We start from the raw sequence: 18,655 nt of genomic DNA on the forward strand, positions 1-18,655 counted from the left end.
AAGGGCGGGAAGCGCGCGAGCCTCGGCCGCGCCTCCTGAGGGCGGCTCCGGTCGCGGTCCCGGTGCGTGTGAGAGCGCGGGCACCGGGATGAGGCCGCTGCGCGCCGCGACTGCCGCGTCCGTGCTGCTGCTGGCGGCAGGTACGGGCTGGGGGACGGGACGGGACAGGATGGGGGGTTGTGTCCCGCCCTGTGCTGCGGCCCTGCCCCGGGCAGCGCCGGAGCGACGCCCTCCGGGCACGGCACGTCCTGTGGCCGCTGCCGGGCAGGGCCGGGGAGGGACGCGGTGAAGGGGGTGGTAAAGGCGCTGTCCCGGTGGGAGCAGGTCGAGCTCGGGGGCTTTCGTGGCCTTGGGGGTCGCCTGCTGTGCCCGGCTGGCCGGGTCTGCGCTCCCCGGAGCCGCAGGGACGCTCTGGGAGCAGGAATGTGGGCATTCGGGTCGCGGTTGATTCACCTGGGTGGGAGAGGCTGCCCACAAACCAGGGCAGCGCTTCCCATCGCTGTTTAATCCCGAGCTGTTGGCTGTCCTTCCTGGAAAAGGCTTTAGACCCTATTCCCGTCGTTGGCAGTGTGAAGGACGCGAACAGCCGTGTCAGCCGCTGTGTGAGCATGAGGTTACTGCGGTGCTCAGTGGTGCTGGCTGACAGGGGCACAGGTGCTGCCTGCAGGGTTTCACCTCTGAGACCCTTCGGGTCAGGGGCTGCAAGGAGCAAAACATCCGTGTTGGGGGGTCACCGCTGCTGCAGCGAGGGCTGGTAGTGACAGCATGGTGATATCCATGCTGATAGAACCTCTGCAGTGCTGTGTCCTGCGAAGCAGCAAAGACCAAGCACTGTGGCTTGAAAAAGCTTTATTGCTGCTTCTCTTGGGGACTGCTGTTGTGATCTGGAAGATTAAGGGATGTAGTTTCAAAGGTCTGTGTCTGGGAAATGCCCATGTCCTAGACGGAGAACAGACTGACAGCTTGAGTTGGCGAGACTCTACTGGCTTAACTGAGTTTAGGTTTAGATCTTGGGTTCGTTTAGAAGTGACCCCTTTGTCCTGCATTTACTCTCCTTGGGGACTGTAAAGTAATTTGGTCTTCCCAGAGACTAAGTGCTGGATCCTTGGCGGAGCCTGGGTGACCCTGGTGTGAGTTATTCCGTCCTGTCTGACAGGGCTGTGCTTTTGGCCAAGGCCTTGAAAAGACTTCAAACGTTTCCCTGATAGAAAACATTATCCTAGCTACTGGGCTGCTGTTTTGGCAGCAGCTGAAATGTCAGGCCCTGGTAATTAGGCACTTAATGACACACTTAACTTCATTCACTGGTGATAACTCAGTGTGTGGAGGTGTAACTATAGGCAGGTTCCTTATAGTATTATTTTTTTAATGGAAGCACTTGTAATTATCACCCCCAAGATTGCAATGTAATGTGTTGGAACAAACCCGGTGGAAAGCCCAAAGCTGAGCCTTTTAACCTAGCTGATTCTTCTTTTGATTTCCCCCCACAGGTGCAGTTCTGAGGCAATCACGAGAGCCCAAAGAGCTGTGGGGATATGTGCAAGTTCGAAGTAAGGCCCACATGTTCTGGTGGCTCTACTATGCAAATAACCCAACCAAAGACTTCACAGAACTACCCCTCATCCTGTGGCTTCAGGTAAGGTTTGGTGAAAGACACTTAAATGATAACTCTTCCCATCCGTGCCTGGTTCAGTCTGATGGGTACCTTGCAGCTTGACAGAACTAGGCTTCAAAATTGTCCAATTCTAAATGATTCCCCTCGTGAATGAGGTAGAAATAATGAAAAAACCATTCTCCAATTGTGGGGTGCCCCCAAATGCTCCCCTTCCATCAAATTAAATTGCAGAAATAGAGGTTGTTCTCACCTTTTATACAACACTAGTGCTTTTTGTGGCAAACACTACAATTACATTGTAGCATCCCAGCTCCCCTCCTGAAGAGCTTACAGACTGAAAAATGTTCAGAGAGAGGATAGATAAAATAAGCAGAGATCTAGAAAGATTTCTAAATGGAAACAAGTCGGAGAGACTCTGATCATTTAGAGGTTGGTCCCAGTCAATCACACTTTGATGACAGGCAGCGGCGTGCGCTCCACATTCGCTTCCAGCAGTACATTTCAGAAGTTAATGTTGAATATAATGACTTGAAGACTTGTCTTTTTCTTTCTGGCTTATTTCTTCAGAGTGAAATCCACACACTGATAAAACGAACGACTTGCAAATCTCTGTAGACAGCAAACTTTTGCATTTGGTATTAAGGGAATAAGAGGAAGGGCTTTCAAGCTGCGCTCACACAGCGTGCAACTTACTAGATGCTTTCACAAGTGGGTGACTGCTTCTCTTTAAATTCTTTCAGAAATGGCATGTGTGCACATAATGAAAGTCCATGAGGAAGAGATTGAATTTGCTGCTTTGCAAATTAACATGCAGTGCAAAAGCCATTTCTTTCAAATTTACAATCTGTCATTCTACTTCCTGGCTTGCTTTTCTTTTTCTCCTGTCTGTCATATCTATACCGTGCTGCCTTTTAGCTTATTTGTCATTTGATATTTCCCCACAGGGAGGTCCAGGATCTTCAGGCTGTGGATTTGGGAATTTTGAAGAGATTGGTCCATTAGACAGAGAAATGAAACCAAGAAATACAACCTGGGTATAGTAGAGAGTTCAGCTTCTCATTACTGATTGCAAATGTTTGTCACTTGTGTAAGCAGGTGATTGCCATGCACAGAAGAGCTTTAATTTCACAGAAAAAGTTCAATAAAGGAAACAAAGTTTAAAGTTCAAACTATAATATTTAATCTTACAATAGTGTGGTTAATAAATTGGTTTATAGGAATAGCCTTGCTAAGAACTGAAGAACAGACCTATTAATTGGATTTGATGGAACACGTCTGGGCTTCCATGAGGTTATGAATTGCAGGTGTCTGGGAAACTGAGCAGGGCAATTCTAGAAAGATGTTATTTCGGATCATGGCTTTATTGTGTACAGTCACAGAGGTGTTTCTGGATGGCTGGCAGTGTAAAACCAGTGGCTTATAATTACAAGTCCAGTATGGCCTTCAAGGGAGAACAAATTACAGCTGCCTACGAAGGTGGCATTTTATTTAATGAAATGTATTTGTGCTCTGAACTACCAATAGTCTTAATTACTCTGGGGTTCCCTAGGTTATATGAGTGATCTGCCCTTGGGTCACTGGGATTTTTCGGGTGCTTTTCTTGTTGCAGATTGAGCAAAGGGAAAGATCTTATGTTGTACCCCTTTATTTGTGTGCCTGACTGCTTTAAGTGATAGCTAACTGTGTGCTGATCTACTGGTTGTATTTGTACACTTGTAACTATACAACTCCAGCATTTGCTATAGCGATTTCACAAAAGCCCAGCAACCCAAAAGAGAAACTCTCTTATTTCACATTCTGACAGACAATTCTGTTCCATTCTCTCTTTTGGACTTGCATCTAGTTTTTATGCAAGTTCTTTCAGGACCAGAGATTTGGTGGCTCAGTTAATCATTTGAGTCATCAAAACTAAGGTTATTGCTGGTGTTGAACTGAGGTTTCATACAAACCTTCTTTCTGCTTGTACAGTTGCAGGCAGCCAGTATCTTGTTTGTGGATAATCCTGTGGGCACTGGGTTCAGTTATGTGGATGATTGTAGCTTGTTTGCCAAAAACCTCTCCGCAGTAGTTTCTGATATGATGGTTTTTCTTGGAGAATTCTTCACATGTAGAACAGAATTCCAGGTAAGTAAATTGAATTCTTGGTTAGAATTGTGGTTTATCTTGCTTTTAAACAGATCTCAAAAGCCTTAGTGAACAGACTTCCAGATGGGCAGTGTTTGCTCCCAGGTAGCGTGCATCTAGTGGGAGTCAGTGTGGGTATAACCAATGCCTCTTACTTCCCACAGTTCAAAAGCTGTATCTTGAATTTGGTGCTAGTTAGATAAGCAGTGGGGTGGGTTATTGTCTGTCAAGCATACAGGCTCATGGCTGTTTCTGGTTCTAAAATAGTGAGGTCCCTGCTACAAAAATTGCACCAGTAACTCCCCAGGATGTTACATGAATCTTATCTGCAGTTTAGAATCAGAAAAACAGCACGTGTTTGATAGTGGTGGGTGAACAGCCAGTGCCTGGGTTCTGTGGGAACTGTTGGACATATCTTCTGCCCTCTGCCTCATGGATTCATTGTGTGGCTTCTCTCTCTCCAGACCATCCCATTTTACATATTTTCTGAATCCTATGGAGGTAAAATGGCTTCTGGCATTGCATTAGAGCTGTATAGGGTAAGTAGCTGCAGGATGTAGTTCACTTTTCGCTTTAAAACGTTGTGTTCTCTAAGTACTTGTGTTTCCTGGAATACACTCTCCCTGTTGCCTAATTCAGACCGCTGCTTATTATTTTTCATTTAAAGACACCTGGTTCTAGAATCACAAATATCTACTAATAGTTGATTATTTTTTGTTTGTTTGTGGTTTTTGTTATTTTTCACCAAGGCTGTTCAAAAAGGGACCATAAAGTGCAATTTTATGGGAACTGCTCTTGGAGACTCGTGGATTTCTCCTTTGGGTACGTTTAAAAATCCTCAGACTCTGGGTGGTTTGTTGCTTTGGGTTTTTTGGGGTTTTTTTAGTCATTCCATGGGTACTTAGAGTCAAAAATGCCAGCCCTGCCTTAAGTGAATGAAACCTCTAGTCTGGTAAATCAGAAAGAAATACTTCACTATTGCAAACTCTGATTGAAGAATCTACCTTCAGAACATATCTAGACTATGAAAAGTCAGAAAGCAAAGTCAGGGAGGAGCATACTTGCATTTGAAACGTCCCTATGCCTTTTTACAGCCCCTGAGGTGTTTTGGTAGGAGTACAGCACCTAAAATGTGGCCGCCGAATGTTTCACAAGGTTACAGCTGAGGTTTTCTCTTTCTTTTCACGAGAAGACCTTGTGCTGAGGAGCTGATGTGCTCACAGACGTGCAAGAGGTAGTGGGTGTGTGTCTGGTGGAGGACAAAAACAGATTAAAGGACTCTTAGTCCTTCAGTGGGATTAGCAAGGACAGGCTTCACAGATCCCCTGCAGCATGGGACACTATCAAGCAAATTCCTATCTGTCTCCTATCAGCTGATCCTTGAGCCCTTATAAGCAAACTTGATTTAATTTATTAACTAGATCTCTTTACCCCCCCTGTAACTTTTGCAAATGGATCAGCTTAGACAATGCCCATTCACTTGTCAGATCTCTCCCCTGTGCTCAAGCAATGTGCTGCAGTGTTGGGGTGAGAACTCTTTGGTAAGAACGTGTCTGTTGCTTTAAATAGATTTCACTGATAAATGTTTGGGGGTTAAGGATGTTGCAGTGCTTTGTTGATCCTCAGGGTTTGTAAAGAACTTACTTTGTGGTATGTAACCTTTGAGCTAAACTTTGCTGACAGTACATTTTTACTGATTAAATCATCTCCATCTATTTTTGTCACAATCATTCTTGCTACAATAAAGGAAAAGTAAAGGAAATTGTATGTCAAAAACTTAAATGTTTGAAATGTGTTCTGTTTCTTTAGACTCTGTGCTGTCCTGGGGGCCCTACCTTTACAGCACTGTAAGTACCTTCTTCAACACTCAGTCCACACCTGATTACTTGTACTGTCAAACAGTATAAATGGATGTTGATTTTTAAGGTCAGCTCTTAGCCAGAATGAAACCTCAAATGCGTGGAGACCTTTAGTGAGAAATGCATCTTAAAGCTGTCCTCTTTTGTGTTTGTCTTCCAGTCTCTCCTCGATGATAATGGTCTAGCAGAGGTGACTGCTGTCGCCAAGGAAATAATGGATGCAATAAATAAAAATGAATTTGGGCTGGCCACTGAGCTCTGGGGCAAGGCTGAAGGTGTCATTGAAGAGGTGAGATCTTCTTGGACCAGCATTAATAACTAACTGGTGCCAGGGGAGGCCACGATTTCAGTTTCCTCTTTCTAGGAACACTGGGTTGGCATGAATTCCCCAACCATTTTTGCCAGTATTTGTTTTATCCCAGTGTTGATGTAAAAGAGCTGTTTGTTTGCTGTGCACCTCTGGGCGATTGTAAGAGGCATTGGGAAGGATGACACACGTGGGCTTGCAGTACTGCATCAAGGTTTCAACCTGGAACATCACTTACATAGGTGCTTAATCTTTAGCATGCAGCTAGTCCCATTGATGTCCATAGAACCCAGTTTCAGCTTACATGAGCTATGTCTCCTGGAGAGCTTTGGTTTGAATATTGAAAACTGCATCAAATTTCATTAAGCATAGATCTCTAAAGAACTACAATAGGTGCACAGAATGGGAAGGAACCTCAAGTTATATCTGTTACTGTGGGTTACTGCAGTAACTGGAACATAGAAAGTTCCAGTTCAAAAGATAAAAGCTTTGCTCTTGTTTTTCCTGTGGAAGGGTTACGCCAATTATTCTTTCTTATGTTTTTGTTTTAGTATAAGTAAGGCTCTGGCCTCCTCAAATGGGAGCACTAATCTGGAGCTGCTTCCTTTTCTTGCTCTTTTCTTTAATGGTGGTGTGGTTTAAGCCCAGCCGGTAACTCAGAACCACGCAGCCGCTCGCTCCCTCCCTTCTTGCTCCCTCTGCTCCCGGAGGGATGGGGAGGAGAATCAAAAGAATTTAACTCCCACGGGTTGAGATAAGAGCAGTCCAGTAACTAAGACACAATACAAAACCACTACTGCTGCCACCAGCAACAATAATGATAAGGGAGATAACAAGGGGAGAGGATACAATTGCTCACCACCCGCTGACCGATACCCAGCCCAACCCGAGCAGCGATCTGGGCCTTTCGGGTAACTCCCCCCAGTTTCTATACTGGGCCTGATGTGCCATGGTATGGAATAGTCCTTTGGCCAGTTTGGGTCAGGTGTCCTGTCTCTGCTTCCTCCCGGCTTCTCCTCCTCCCGGGCAGAGCATGAGACTGAGAAAGTCCTTGGTTGGAGTAAACATTACTTAGCAACAACTAAAAACATCGGTGTTATCAGCGTTGTTCCCAGGCTGAAAGTCAAAACCTCAGCACTGCACCAGCTACTAAGAAGGAGAAAAAATGACTGCTACTGCTGAACCCAGGGCAAATGGTTTGGTTTGTTTCAGAACTGGCAGTGCCTTGCATGTGGCTGGTTTCACTTCTTTTGGAACAAACTTGTGGTTCCCATTTTGCCTTCCTCTTCAAGTCTGCTTGTCTTCTCCTCCCCATAGCGATACCGCTGTCAGGGTGCAGGCACTTCAGTTCTTCTAGAGTTACTGACGGGAGCTGAGTTTTATTTAAAAATTGAATAAAGCAGGAATCACAAGTAACTTCATTAATGGCCACACTGATCACACTTGTCCTTTGGATGCATGCAGGCTGTAGTCTGCATCAGAGCTGCCATTCTCTGGTTCTTGGACGTGTCCAGGTGTCAGCAGTTCCAAGAGAAGGGTGGCTGATAGTTATCATCATGTTCTTGAGGAAGCATTTTAGATTTTGAAGAGTTGTAGGGTGGGAGGATGTTGAACAAGAGGCAGCATCAGGCTAGACTAGCTCTAGCAGCAGAAACCATCTGAAAGCATCATCTGGCATTGCAGCTTTCTGTAATGAGTGGTGAGAATCTGCAGGGTGTAAGGCCTCCTGTAGTTTCACATCCGTTTAGGAGAAGTAAACAGCATCTCTGGCACAACCCATGTGTGAACAATAGAGATTTGAGAAATCTTTTCCCAAGTTCTCAAAGTAAATGTAGAACCAAAGCTTTTCCATAAGTGTCTTCCTGACGTGTAGGTAAAGTGGCAGGTCACAAATTTAGGATTTACTTCTCTCTTTCACTGTTATTGAAATTATCTTGTGTTTTCAGAACACAGACAATGTGAACTTTTATAACATCATGACTAAGGATGTTCCAGAAATGAAATCAAATGAACAAGGAAATCTCCATCTCAGTAAGTTGCTTTTAAGTATTTGAGTTTCTGAGCTTCACCTTCAACTCTTAGTGGGAACAGCCTCAGTTTACACATCCTTGAAACAGGGCTTTCTGTTCCAAAGGATATTGGTACTTTCCTGAGTAGAACTTGTTTGCTCTTACATAAATAGGAATGTGGAACAACCCTCTTATAGATTACTTCTCCACCTATACATCCTACACAAATGACACCAAGGAAGTAGTCAGTATAATTGCAACGTAGTTTTATGACCTCAAAGTTACTTCCTCTTAATGTCTTTCATTTCTGTCTTCAAGCTAGGACACAAAATGTCTCATCAATATAAATAGTCTCATTAGACTCTCTTGCTCCATGATGTTTATGCATCAATGTGGAAACACATAGTTTCTTTCAAGCTCTTTATCTCTTTCTGTTGGCTTCAGCTGGGAAGGTGAATAGCACAGTTAAAAGCATTGCAGCTTAAAAGTAACTGGTCTCTTGAGGAGAGGAAATTGTGTGTGTACCAAGAGGCTAAAGCTGGTCCCCTGAAAAGTGCCGTGTTAGCTAAAAGTAGAAATGGATGGTTAGGTTCTTCCATATCATCCCCTGACCCAAGTAAGGGTTGATATCAGTGGTTTCTAGTAAAAGTAAGCAGATCTCTCTCTCTGGTGTATTTTCATTAGAAAAGACTTTGTTGGCCATGACTGTAGCACTGAGCATTATCTGTGCAGGATGGCTGGCTTAAATGTGCCACTAATCCAAGTGTGTTCTCTCTTTTTCAGCGGGACTTTACCAGCGCCATGTCAGAAATATGCACAAGGACAGCCTAAATGAGCTGATGAATGGACCCATCAGAAAGAAGCTAAGAATTATTCCTGACTGTGTGAAATGGGGAGGTACTTTCCTGTCTGCTGTGTGCATCTAATGAGTCCATTATTGCTGTTTACAGTGTCACAGTCTGTAGGAAGATGCTTCACTCTAGTAAGCAGTCACATTCAATTGTCATTATCCTTGGGCCTATGAAGAGGATTTACTCTCAGATATGAACATGTAATGGGGCAGGCCTGTGGGAGCAGATGTGGTTCTGATTCTGCTGCTTGTATCTATCTTTAGCCAAGCAGCTAAAGATTCAGGGGGAAGAAGAAGATCCTCCATATCAGCAGCTGCTTTCTGTCTTTTTTGCAACCTCACTGAAATTTCTGTCAGCTTTTCTCTGCCAGAAATCTGGCATCGTGTAATGCTGCATGGTGTGGAGGGGAGGGTGTAAAACAGAAAGGAGACTTAAAGGGCTGATGTGTACAGTAGCAGCCAGAAGCTACATTGCTGTCTGTGAGCTCCAGTGGGAGCATGGCTGCTTTCTGGTTCTCTTTAGTTCCTCAGACTGATAAATCACTGGCTGCCACTTTGGGCCAGGACTGGTTTATGCAGCCATGAACTGCAATTTAGGGACCCTTTGCCAGTTGCTTCTGTCCCAGCAAGGGGATGACATTCTTCATTAGTTAAAATTTGTCATCTTTCTGGTTCCAACCAGGTCAGTCCAGAGAAGTCTTCGAGAACATGGCTGAGGACTTCATGAGACCCGTCATCGATCTCGTTGATGAGCTTTTGGCAGCCAATGTCAATGTTACAGTCTATAATGGGCAGCTGGATCTCATTGTTGACACCATGGGTAAGGAACTTCTTGACTGAGATTGGAAACAGAACATGTGACAAATACAATATGAAATTACCAGGAATACTGGTACCTGGATTTCTCCAGTCTTCTGTGTATATCTCCTATTTAACTGGCTACCTTTAAAATACTACAGTAATAAATGAGCAGCTCTTAGTATGTTTTGTTTACATCCCTCTGAGGGAGGCAATTCCTTTACCTCCATTATACAGTTTGGAAATGGATCTGTAACATCAATAATTGCTTGTTTCAGTCAAGTCCATAAGCATGGAGGTAGCCAATAATTCACTTAATTCTTCTGGATAGACACATATGTACATGTGCATGCTCATTCATAAATGAAGAATGAGGATAGATGACTAAACACATGGAGATTATCCTCTCGTCTGCTGCGGCTTGACAATCCTGTTCTCCTGAGGCAAAGGTCATAAATCTTGCTACAGATTTGAGCACAATCCAGGTCACCCTCACTGAGTGGCCTGCAGCAGAGAGCGTGCTGCCAGCTGAGATGGAACAAGGGTGTTGGTAACTAATCAGGGAGGGTGCAGCTGAAGAGGGCTCACACCTGCACTAAGTGTGTGTAGGCTCCTGCACATCTTGGCCACTCAAGGCCTTTGTCCCTTGCTGCCTGCAGGAAGCAGGCTTGATCAAATGGCTGTGTGCGAGCCAGGCCAAGTGTTGCTGAAATGCCTCCTGCTGCAAGACTGCTGTGCTCTCTTCCATTCACCTGTTCTTATTGATTTAAGTAATCTGCACAGACATATTTCTGTGTTGTGGAAGGCTTCATCCGTTCTGTCTGCCCGCTTAGATATTCAGATGCCCTTCGTGGACAATATAGCAATCAATAAATCAGGAACCAGAGTATTTAGGCTGTTGAAATAGTTTAGCAGTTAATGGTGCTCCAGTTTATCACATTTTGAGCTAAAACTGAGCTGCAGTTAACATGTAAATTTTCCTAGTAGTTCAGAGGTGGGCTAAAGCTTTGTGGTGTCCTGGAATTGATCTTTTTGCTCTCCTGACCTACACCTTATCTAGCAGGCATCTGAAAACCTTTCCAGGCTCTTCTTGGTGAGTGACTGTAGCAAACAGAGAAGCAGTGTCTCTTCTGATTTCCATGTGGGGAACATGGTGTGGCTGATCCTTCTCTGTGGCAGGACATTCAAGGTGTTTGAGGAGTAAAGCAGAATTGCTAGGGCTGTGCAGAGCCTTTAGGAAGCACATGTTCAACTTGTGCAATCATAATTCCATGTCACTTACATCTTCACTGTTTGCTCCCTCCGTTGGTTTGTTTTAGCTGGTCCTGAACACAGCCTTGGTCATTTCCCCAGGCACAGCAAAATTGGGTTTAGAATTTGAGCACACAGAGCCTTTGTGTTAACTCAGCTGTATTGGTGGCTAGTGGGTATCGGCTGAACTGGGACTCACAACTTGCTATGTCAGTATCTGTAACCAAGTCTATCTCTTACCTCTAACAGGCCAGGAGGCATGGATCCGGAAACTGAAATGGCCTAATCTGAAGCAGTTCAGCCAGCAGAGGTGGAAGGCCCTCTATGTGTCTCCAGAATCCACTGAGACAGCTGCTTTTCACAAGGCCTATGAGAATTTAGCTTTCTTCTGGATTCTTAAGGCTGGGCACATGGTAAATAATATACATTACCAGCAAGAAAAGTGAAGATGAATATGTGCTTGCTGTCTGCTTCCTTAGAGCAGCTGCTTACTCTGAGTTCTCATCTCTGTGCTAGGTACCATCTGATCAAGGAGAGATGGCACTGAAAATGGTCAGGATGGTGACCCAGCAGGAGCACTAGGGAAGGGGAGCCCAGCTGGAATGGCTTCCTGCCACGTGTCAGTGCTCCTGCAGACACGAGTCCAGAACGAGGAGGCGCAGGAGGAGCAGTGGCTGTTTGGACACAGCCTCTCTGGTCTTGCTGATAATGTGCGCAAGTACTTACGAAGAAGCATTTTTATTCCTTGAATGAGTTGTTGCTTTTGAATTTGTAAGCTGTGATTTGCTGCCTTCACGCTGTTGATAATGACTTTTCCAGAGGGAAATCCACTGTCATAACTAGCTCTGAGCTTTGCCTTTGATTTGGAAGTATTTTGTGCTTTTGTGAAAAGCTGCACTTTCCTGAATGCTCCTTTCTCTGTTCACACACCAAGACTAAAACTGATTTGCGTCCTGACAGACTTGCTGTTTGTTCCTATGTGAGAGCTAACCTGTGTCAGGAGGCTGTGGAACGTTCCTTCCTTTGTCCTGAGGCCTCTGCTTCAATCACCTGCCTGGATTACAGGCTGAAGACATTGAGATGCCAGGGTAGAGGACCTGCCCAAGAGGAATCACAGTCCATCTCGTCTTGCTGAGGTGTCTGAGTTAGGATCCAAGATTCTTCAGACTTCCTGTGCTATGGAGAGAGGAAAAACACCTCCCAGCCCCCCCAGAGGAGGATTTGACCTTTTTCATCTGACCTTTTGGGTTTTGTTTTCATTCTCTTTAATAACAGTTACTCAGACTTTGCCTTAACACCTAAAGCACATCCAGCAGGAATTCCTGCTTTCCTGTATGCTGAAGCAGGAGCCGGGTTAATACTCTCCTTTTGCACAGAAGAGAGTCCTAATGGACAGAGGCTTCTTAAAACCAAAGCTAAGCCTGGAGAGTGGAAAGGAGAGCATTATTTGAGCAATAACAGCATAATTCTGAAAGATAGTATCAGTGTTTAAAAGAAGGATGTAGAAGCTAGAACCAATACCTTGATCCATGTTTGTCTAGAACCTTAAGTCTTGTACAGACCTATCATTTTTAAAGAACATTTATTTTTTTATATAGTGCACAGTCAAGAGGAGACTTTAGACATCATTTGCCTTCAGCTGTGGAGCACAAAGTGACATGTTTATTGGTGTCTGATAGGAGGCACAACAGCTTGTTCCAGCTGTCAGAATCCTAAATAAATAGCAACCCCTCAATTACTCCAGCAACTGAAACTGTCAGGAAATGCCTGATTGTGTTGGCTTAGCCAGGACTGAGCCATACTGCAATGTAAACACGCATGCAATGACCCAGCAGCTGGAGTACTGGCAACTAATAATTGCTTTTCTTCTTTGTGTTCTCTGCTTGAAGTGTATTCCTGAGGCCTTGAGCAAATCCAGGCGATCTTTTTTAAAACATTTTTCAATAAATAGGTCTAATTCATCTCTCTTTGGCATCACCTGGATTTCACTGCTTGAAAATCACATCTCTTGTGTTTTGGCTTTTCAGTGTAAAGCCAATGGGACCAGACACAGACACACTTGAGAGGAAAGGGTACAGATCTGTGCTCTCTCCCATGACTGCATCGCATGAGGAGGAGCACATGCACTGGGGACTGCAGCCCTCCCGTCCTAGCCACAAAATGCACCCTTTCAGAGCATGAAGGGCACCCATAATGGCCAGGCGGAATCAAACCAGCAATTGTTTCTATGCTCTTATTGAACATTAGATGAACAACAGGAAGGGGAGGTGTGTAAATCTGCACATCTGCATTCTAGGAGTATTTTAAAATAGCAAGTAAGTATGAGCCTGGTTTTGTTGGGATATAGTTAATTTTCTTCATAGTAGCTAGTATGGGTGATGGTTTGGATTTGTGCTGGAAACCATGTTGATAACACAGAGATATTTTAGTTACTGCTGAGCAGTGCTTAGTCAAAGCCTCTTCAGCCTCTCACTCCACCAGCGAGGAGGCTGGGGGTGCACAGTGATTAAGGAGGGGACACAGCCAGGACAACTGACCCAAGGGATATTCCAGGTCATAAGACATCATGCTCAGCATATAAAGCTCTGGAAGAAGGAAGGGGGGATGTTGGGAGTGATGGTGTTTGTCTTCCCAAGTCACATGTGATGGAGCCCTGCTGTCCTGGAGACGGCTGAACACCTGCCTGCCCATGGGAAGTGGTGAATGAATTCCTCATTTTGCTTTGCTTGTGTGTGTGGCTTTTGCTTTACCTATTAAATTGTCTATCTCGACCCACAAGTTTTCTCCCATTTAAACCATAACAGCAGTTTAAGTTGGCTTGAAGTCCTGAAACCTCTTATATATAATACTTTGCATTATGTCCAAACAACTGATAATATAGGGCTCGACAGAGGGAAAGAATTGAGAAGATGGTATCTCCAGAAAGCAGCATTTACTGCTGTTCTTAGCTTCTTTATTAAATTGGGTATGGATTCCCATTGCCTAGAGCTTGTGCTCAGTGATGGGCCTGAGACATCTGTTTCTTGTCCTGCTTTGTTTTAGCTTCTGCAGGTTTTTCTGTTGTCTTATAGGGAAAAAAGATGTTTTCAAGAAGGCTGGTGGTAATGATTTGTTGGTTTTAGGGGCTAGGCCAAATCTAACCATGTTAGAATAAAAATGCCCAAGAAGACAAGCTTTTAAATAGTGTCCGTTTAAATGCAAATGACAAAAAAGCAGGAAAAAGCAAAGGCTTTGTAATTACCTGTGTGTCAGAGCTCTGGCTCATCACAAGGTAGGTCACCTGTCCGGCAGATACTGTAAGAAATTGGTTGCTTTGAAAGGAGTTCAAGTCCCGCTGTGTATCTGATTAGCAGTGACATACTTTGTCCATTTTGATTTCAGGCAGTATGTTATGTCCAGATAATGGCTGTTGCTTGGCAAATCTATTTGAATGAATAGTTCTAAATATTAATAACATCTATTACAGATGCTGGACAACTCAAACCAGCCCAACGTTTGCATTTCAGCCTCGGCAGTTGCAGGCTTTGATTGCATAGGTAGCCGGAGAGCTACTGACTTATTTTGTTTACCATCAATTGAGGATAATCCTCACAGAAACAAATCTGTGTTAAAAATCAATAACTGAGCACTGTCTCTTCAGCATGGACAATTTGGGCTTTCTATACTCTCTACATTTTACAAGCCAGAGAAAGAAACCTGAAAGTTATCCTCTGTGTAATAAACAGATGTCTTTTTTCTTTGTATTTTGCTGGATCTGGGTCGATATAATGGGGAAGGGTCACTTGAAGCATCCACTGAGCCTTAAACTAGTATGTACCTGTGTCTCATGATCACTCGTACACGGAGGATATGGGACAGATGGACCTTTGGTCTGGCTTTCACTGCTGTTCCTATGCCGTAGAGGTTGAGACTAGTGTGGGCAGATGAATGCAGATGAGATGTGCCCATTTGCCACCACAGGGGTATCTGATACAATGGTTGTGTCTAATGTAACTAATCTGATGTGGACTATTTTTGCTGTAGGAAGAGTGAATATCACAAGCTATTTCTAAAGGGAATTTGGTATGCAGCGCTCATCAATTTTATATCTTTAAAGTTTGGGGCTTAACAGTGGGCACGTAGCTGTGGGTTTGGTTTGGGGTTTGTTGTTTTCAGAAGATGAACGTTTTGAAACATTGCAACATCTGCTTATCTCAGGATTCAAAGCCATAACAAAAGAACATCTGTACTGAGGCAAAATGGAAATCTTGGAGCACTTCTTCATTGTCATGTTATGTCTACTCTGCTGTATGGCAGCACAATTTGTGTGTGTCACTTCTGAGGTCTGGGCTATGTTTATGTTTTTCCAGAAGGGATTCAGGAAAGGAGTAGTAATTTATCTGACCCGCAGACAGTGATGAGGGAACGGTGAGAATTTGAGTAGAGCACAGTTCACCCTCACAAGGTTTCTCTGGAAATTGTTTGTGGCATTTACTAGATAATAGATTTGGTAGTTAAGGAGTAGCTTTAGCTCTTGGGGAGGAACAAATGTACCAGTGTAGTCACTGCTGGGGGGGGGATTCTTTCCCCTTTTTTCTAAGGTGGCTAGTGACTGAGGTAGTAGGAAACTGTAGCTGCAGGAGTAGAGGTGTGTTAGCATGCATGGCCTAACGCAGTGGTTTTCAACCTACCTCAGTTTACAAACCACTCACCTAAAACATTTCCAAGGAAAGCAAATCATCCTTACAAATTTCATATATTTCATATATTGACCATTACTCTTCAGCTGTATTTGATAAGTGCTATAATTCAGTGGCTAACATTAGCAGAGTATTGGCAGAATTGATGCATTAACTCTACCAATGGTCTAAACCAGATGGGAATTCTGGCAGGCCACGTCCCATAGGGGACTCCAGAATTTCCAGCCTTGCTCTGAATTAGTCCTAAGGGGTTAGTCTTAGGACATACTCTAAAGCATACTTTGATGCCTTTTTTATTTCTCTCCCCCTAAGCTACTAGAGGTTGAAAACCAAAGCACTAGAAGGCCGTGGCCATTGTGCTCATTTATCATAGCTAGCTGGTGGTGTTGGGTGCTCCCACGAACTGGAAAGCAAGAGGTGGACTATGAAGATTTCTTCTCTTACTGGGACCTCTGGAACAGTGGGACAGACAGTAACCCCTCTTTGCTGTCCCAGGGACTGGGCAGGCACTGCAAACAGTCTGCTTTGAGATTAGTATATCAGGTCTCAGCTCACAAAGGGGGCTTTTGTGGTCCAGAGCTGTGGTTTTCTGTTTGTTCTGTGGCCCCAATGCTGCAGGGAGGAGATTGAGGTGCCTCGGAAGACCAAAACATCCAGATAATATCCAGGTCCAGCAAATGTCTCACTGTGGCTCTGCTGTTCAGTATTTCCATCTGATGTATTGTGCGAATCTGACTCCAAAGTACTCTTGTGGTAAGGCAGGTGGTTAGGATGTAGAAGCTGCTCATCCAAAACATTTACTTGGATGTCACGTAGGCAGAAGCAACTACAGATTCACAGGGGACTTGAGCGAATAAGGCCAGACTGACTGTACAGCAGGGAGGCAAAAATCATACTTTTGCTGACGCCAGTTCAAATCAAGCAGCTCACTTCTGTTCTCCCCTAATTTTTATCTTCAGTCTCAATACCAAATTTACAGGTAGATACTGTGATGAATCTGGCTGTATCAGTGAATCATCTAAGCATGAGAGACAGCTGGAATAATTCCATCTGCAAGCTGCACTTAGTAGATTTGATAATGCCTACCACAGTCATTTTCAAAAGGCAATTACAAGGCTGCTAGAACCAGCCTGGTTAAACTGCTTTTCTAATTGCCTCTCTGTTCCTAAAATGCCCTTTTCAGGACTGTTTCCCCACAAGCAAGCCGGTGGCCGTGTATCTTTGAAACAGTCAGACTGTGCTTTAGCCCCACAGCCCATTTGCACCATGGGTGGTCACAGCAGTGATGGTGCTGCACGTACATTCTCTTGCACAAATACTTGTGTTCTGTCCTTTATCTCCCACTAGTCAGGCAACTTGGACCCGTCTCACACAATCTGTTTGGAGACACAACAAGTAATCGCTGTTTGGCTTGAGCATCAGTATGGAATATCATGTTCTAATTTTATTATTCTGTCCCAGATCTTGTTGCTAAATACAGCAGTATCTGGGAATTACATGCCTGTAGGCAGCTGTAATAGGACTGCAGATGGAACGTGTTTATTCAGATGTTGTGTGGTCCATCATGGAGAGGACAAAATAAGCAAGATTTCAGAAACTTTATTTGAAGCAGTAAAGGATAACTTACTGCACAGTTCATGTACTGTTATGGGTGAGTTGGCCTAAAGAAAATACACTGGCTGGTGCATCCTCAATCTCTAACAGCTGCTACATGATTTGCTAGGTGATTTTTAATAAATCGAGGGAGGGAAGGGGAATAAAAGTCCTCAAGAATCTGGGGCTTAGCTCTGTTAATGTTGTTTGCTGCTTAGAGACAGGAATATTGTTTGTTTCTTGACAGGTCTTTGGTAGAAGTTGAAAATAACTTTACTGTAGCTACTACACCAGGTCTCCTTTTTACACGGTTGTCTTGGAGTCTTAAACATTTCATTGTACCCAGAATCTCCTGTGAAGGAGTGAAGATCTCTTCCTGAAGCACTAAGGTTCAGAAATGACCCAGTGGCCTGGCAGTGGTCAGATGCTTTCTAGCACCATTAATGCTTTCAGGAGGTTGCCAGATGCCATTGCACGTTATAATCTGAGGCAAATGTAAGTCTACCCAACTGCTTAGAGCTAGTCAAGAGAAAAGCTGACAGGGACTGTCCTTTCCCTAAGAGGAGGCAGCAGGAAGGCTTCTGGAATCTACAGAGAAGATGTTTGTCCTAGGGAATTTGGAGGACTGTGGGACTTTCTTGGCACGGGAAGAAAGCTTGCTTTACCCCATAATGTTCACCTCTGTTTTACATATTATTCTTACCAACCACAGTAGGCTCATATTGCAGCCCTATGCAAGGTGGCCAGCGATGAATTCTCTTTGCTGGTGACAACAGTGCAGTGAACCTGAGTGGCCGCTTGGTGGAGTAAGGAAACCTCCAAATACCATGGGAGCATGCCGGCGTTAGCAGCTACACCTCTGGGGCCGGCCCGGGAGAGTCCTGGTCAGCACTTGGAAACGCGCGTTTGATCCTGTGAATTCACGGTGGAAACGGTTTTATGTGAACCGATACGGAGGATTATTTAATTTTAGCAATAACTTAATAAGAATAGATACTTTGGTCTTCGTGAGCACAACCTCAATTACAACAAGGCTTTATGGTTGCAAGTAACAGCTCAATTGGCCAGCTTTAACCAGAACATACCATTCCAGTTTGTGATTTGTGCTTGGGCACGCTCTCTGTCACATGGGGTATTGCCTGGCTATCCTTAAAACATTGACCAGTGTCTCTGAGGGTAAGTCTGTGTGTTGGAAGAAGAAATAAGGCATTGGTGGGTTTGCTGAGGTAACTGCAGTAACCATCTAGCTAGGCTGATCTAGCAGAGTTACACACATACCCAACTCGTCATCTGGTAAAATGCTGTTGAAATTGAGCAAGAGCATTCACACTATACAAAATCAAACCACAAAAACTTTTGCAAGGTGAGGTCCTTTAAGAACTAGAAAAATTCAAAGGAAGATCCTTGTTTGTTGAAACATTTTTCCCAAATTTCTAAGGGCTGTTTTGTTGTCGTTTAACTTTTGTATAATAGAAAAAAGATTAGAGAAAATGGCAGTTAAGAAATCAAGCATCTTGCTTCTGTGTCACACCTAAGTAAGTTAGTCTGAGAAAACTATCACCTCTTAAAT

At 44.1% G+C, this 18,655-nt stretch overlaps 1 protein-coding gene across 1 annotated transcript; it reads left to right on the forward strand.

Moving 5' to 3' along the window:
* The first annotated feature begins 19 nt into the window (after positions 1 to 19).
* On the forward strand, positions 20 to 12,780 carry SCPEP1 (serine carboxypeptidase 1). The gene is made up of 13 exons (XM_030506650.1): positions 20 to 140; positions 1,491 to 1,636; positions 2,560 to 2,649; positions 3,584 to 3,739; positions 4,204 to 4,278; positions 4,489 to 4,561; positions 5,549 to 5,586; positions 5,759 to 5,887; positions 7,852 to 7,936; positions 8,698 to 8,811; positions 9,447 to 9,584; positions 11,063 to 11,226; positions 11,330 to 12,780. Exons 1-13 carry the CDS (start codon positions 89 to 91, stop codon positions 11,393 to 11,395), a joined length of 1,326 nt encoding a protein of 441 aa, XP_030362510.1. The 5' UTR covers positions 20 to 88; the 3' UTR covers positions 11,396 to 12,780.
* Positions 12,781 to 18,655: the final 5,875 nt, after the last annotated feature.

The sequence above is a fragment of the Strigops habroptila genome, chromosome 14 (assembly GCF_004027225.2).
Source record: "Strigops habroptila isolate Jane chromosome 14, bStrHab1.2.pri, whole genome shotgun sequence".
NCBI lineage: Eukaryota > Metazoa > Chordata > Aves > Psittaciformes > Psittacidae > Strigops > Strigops habroptila.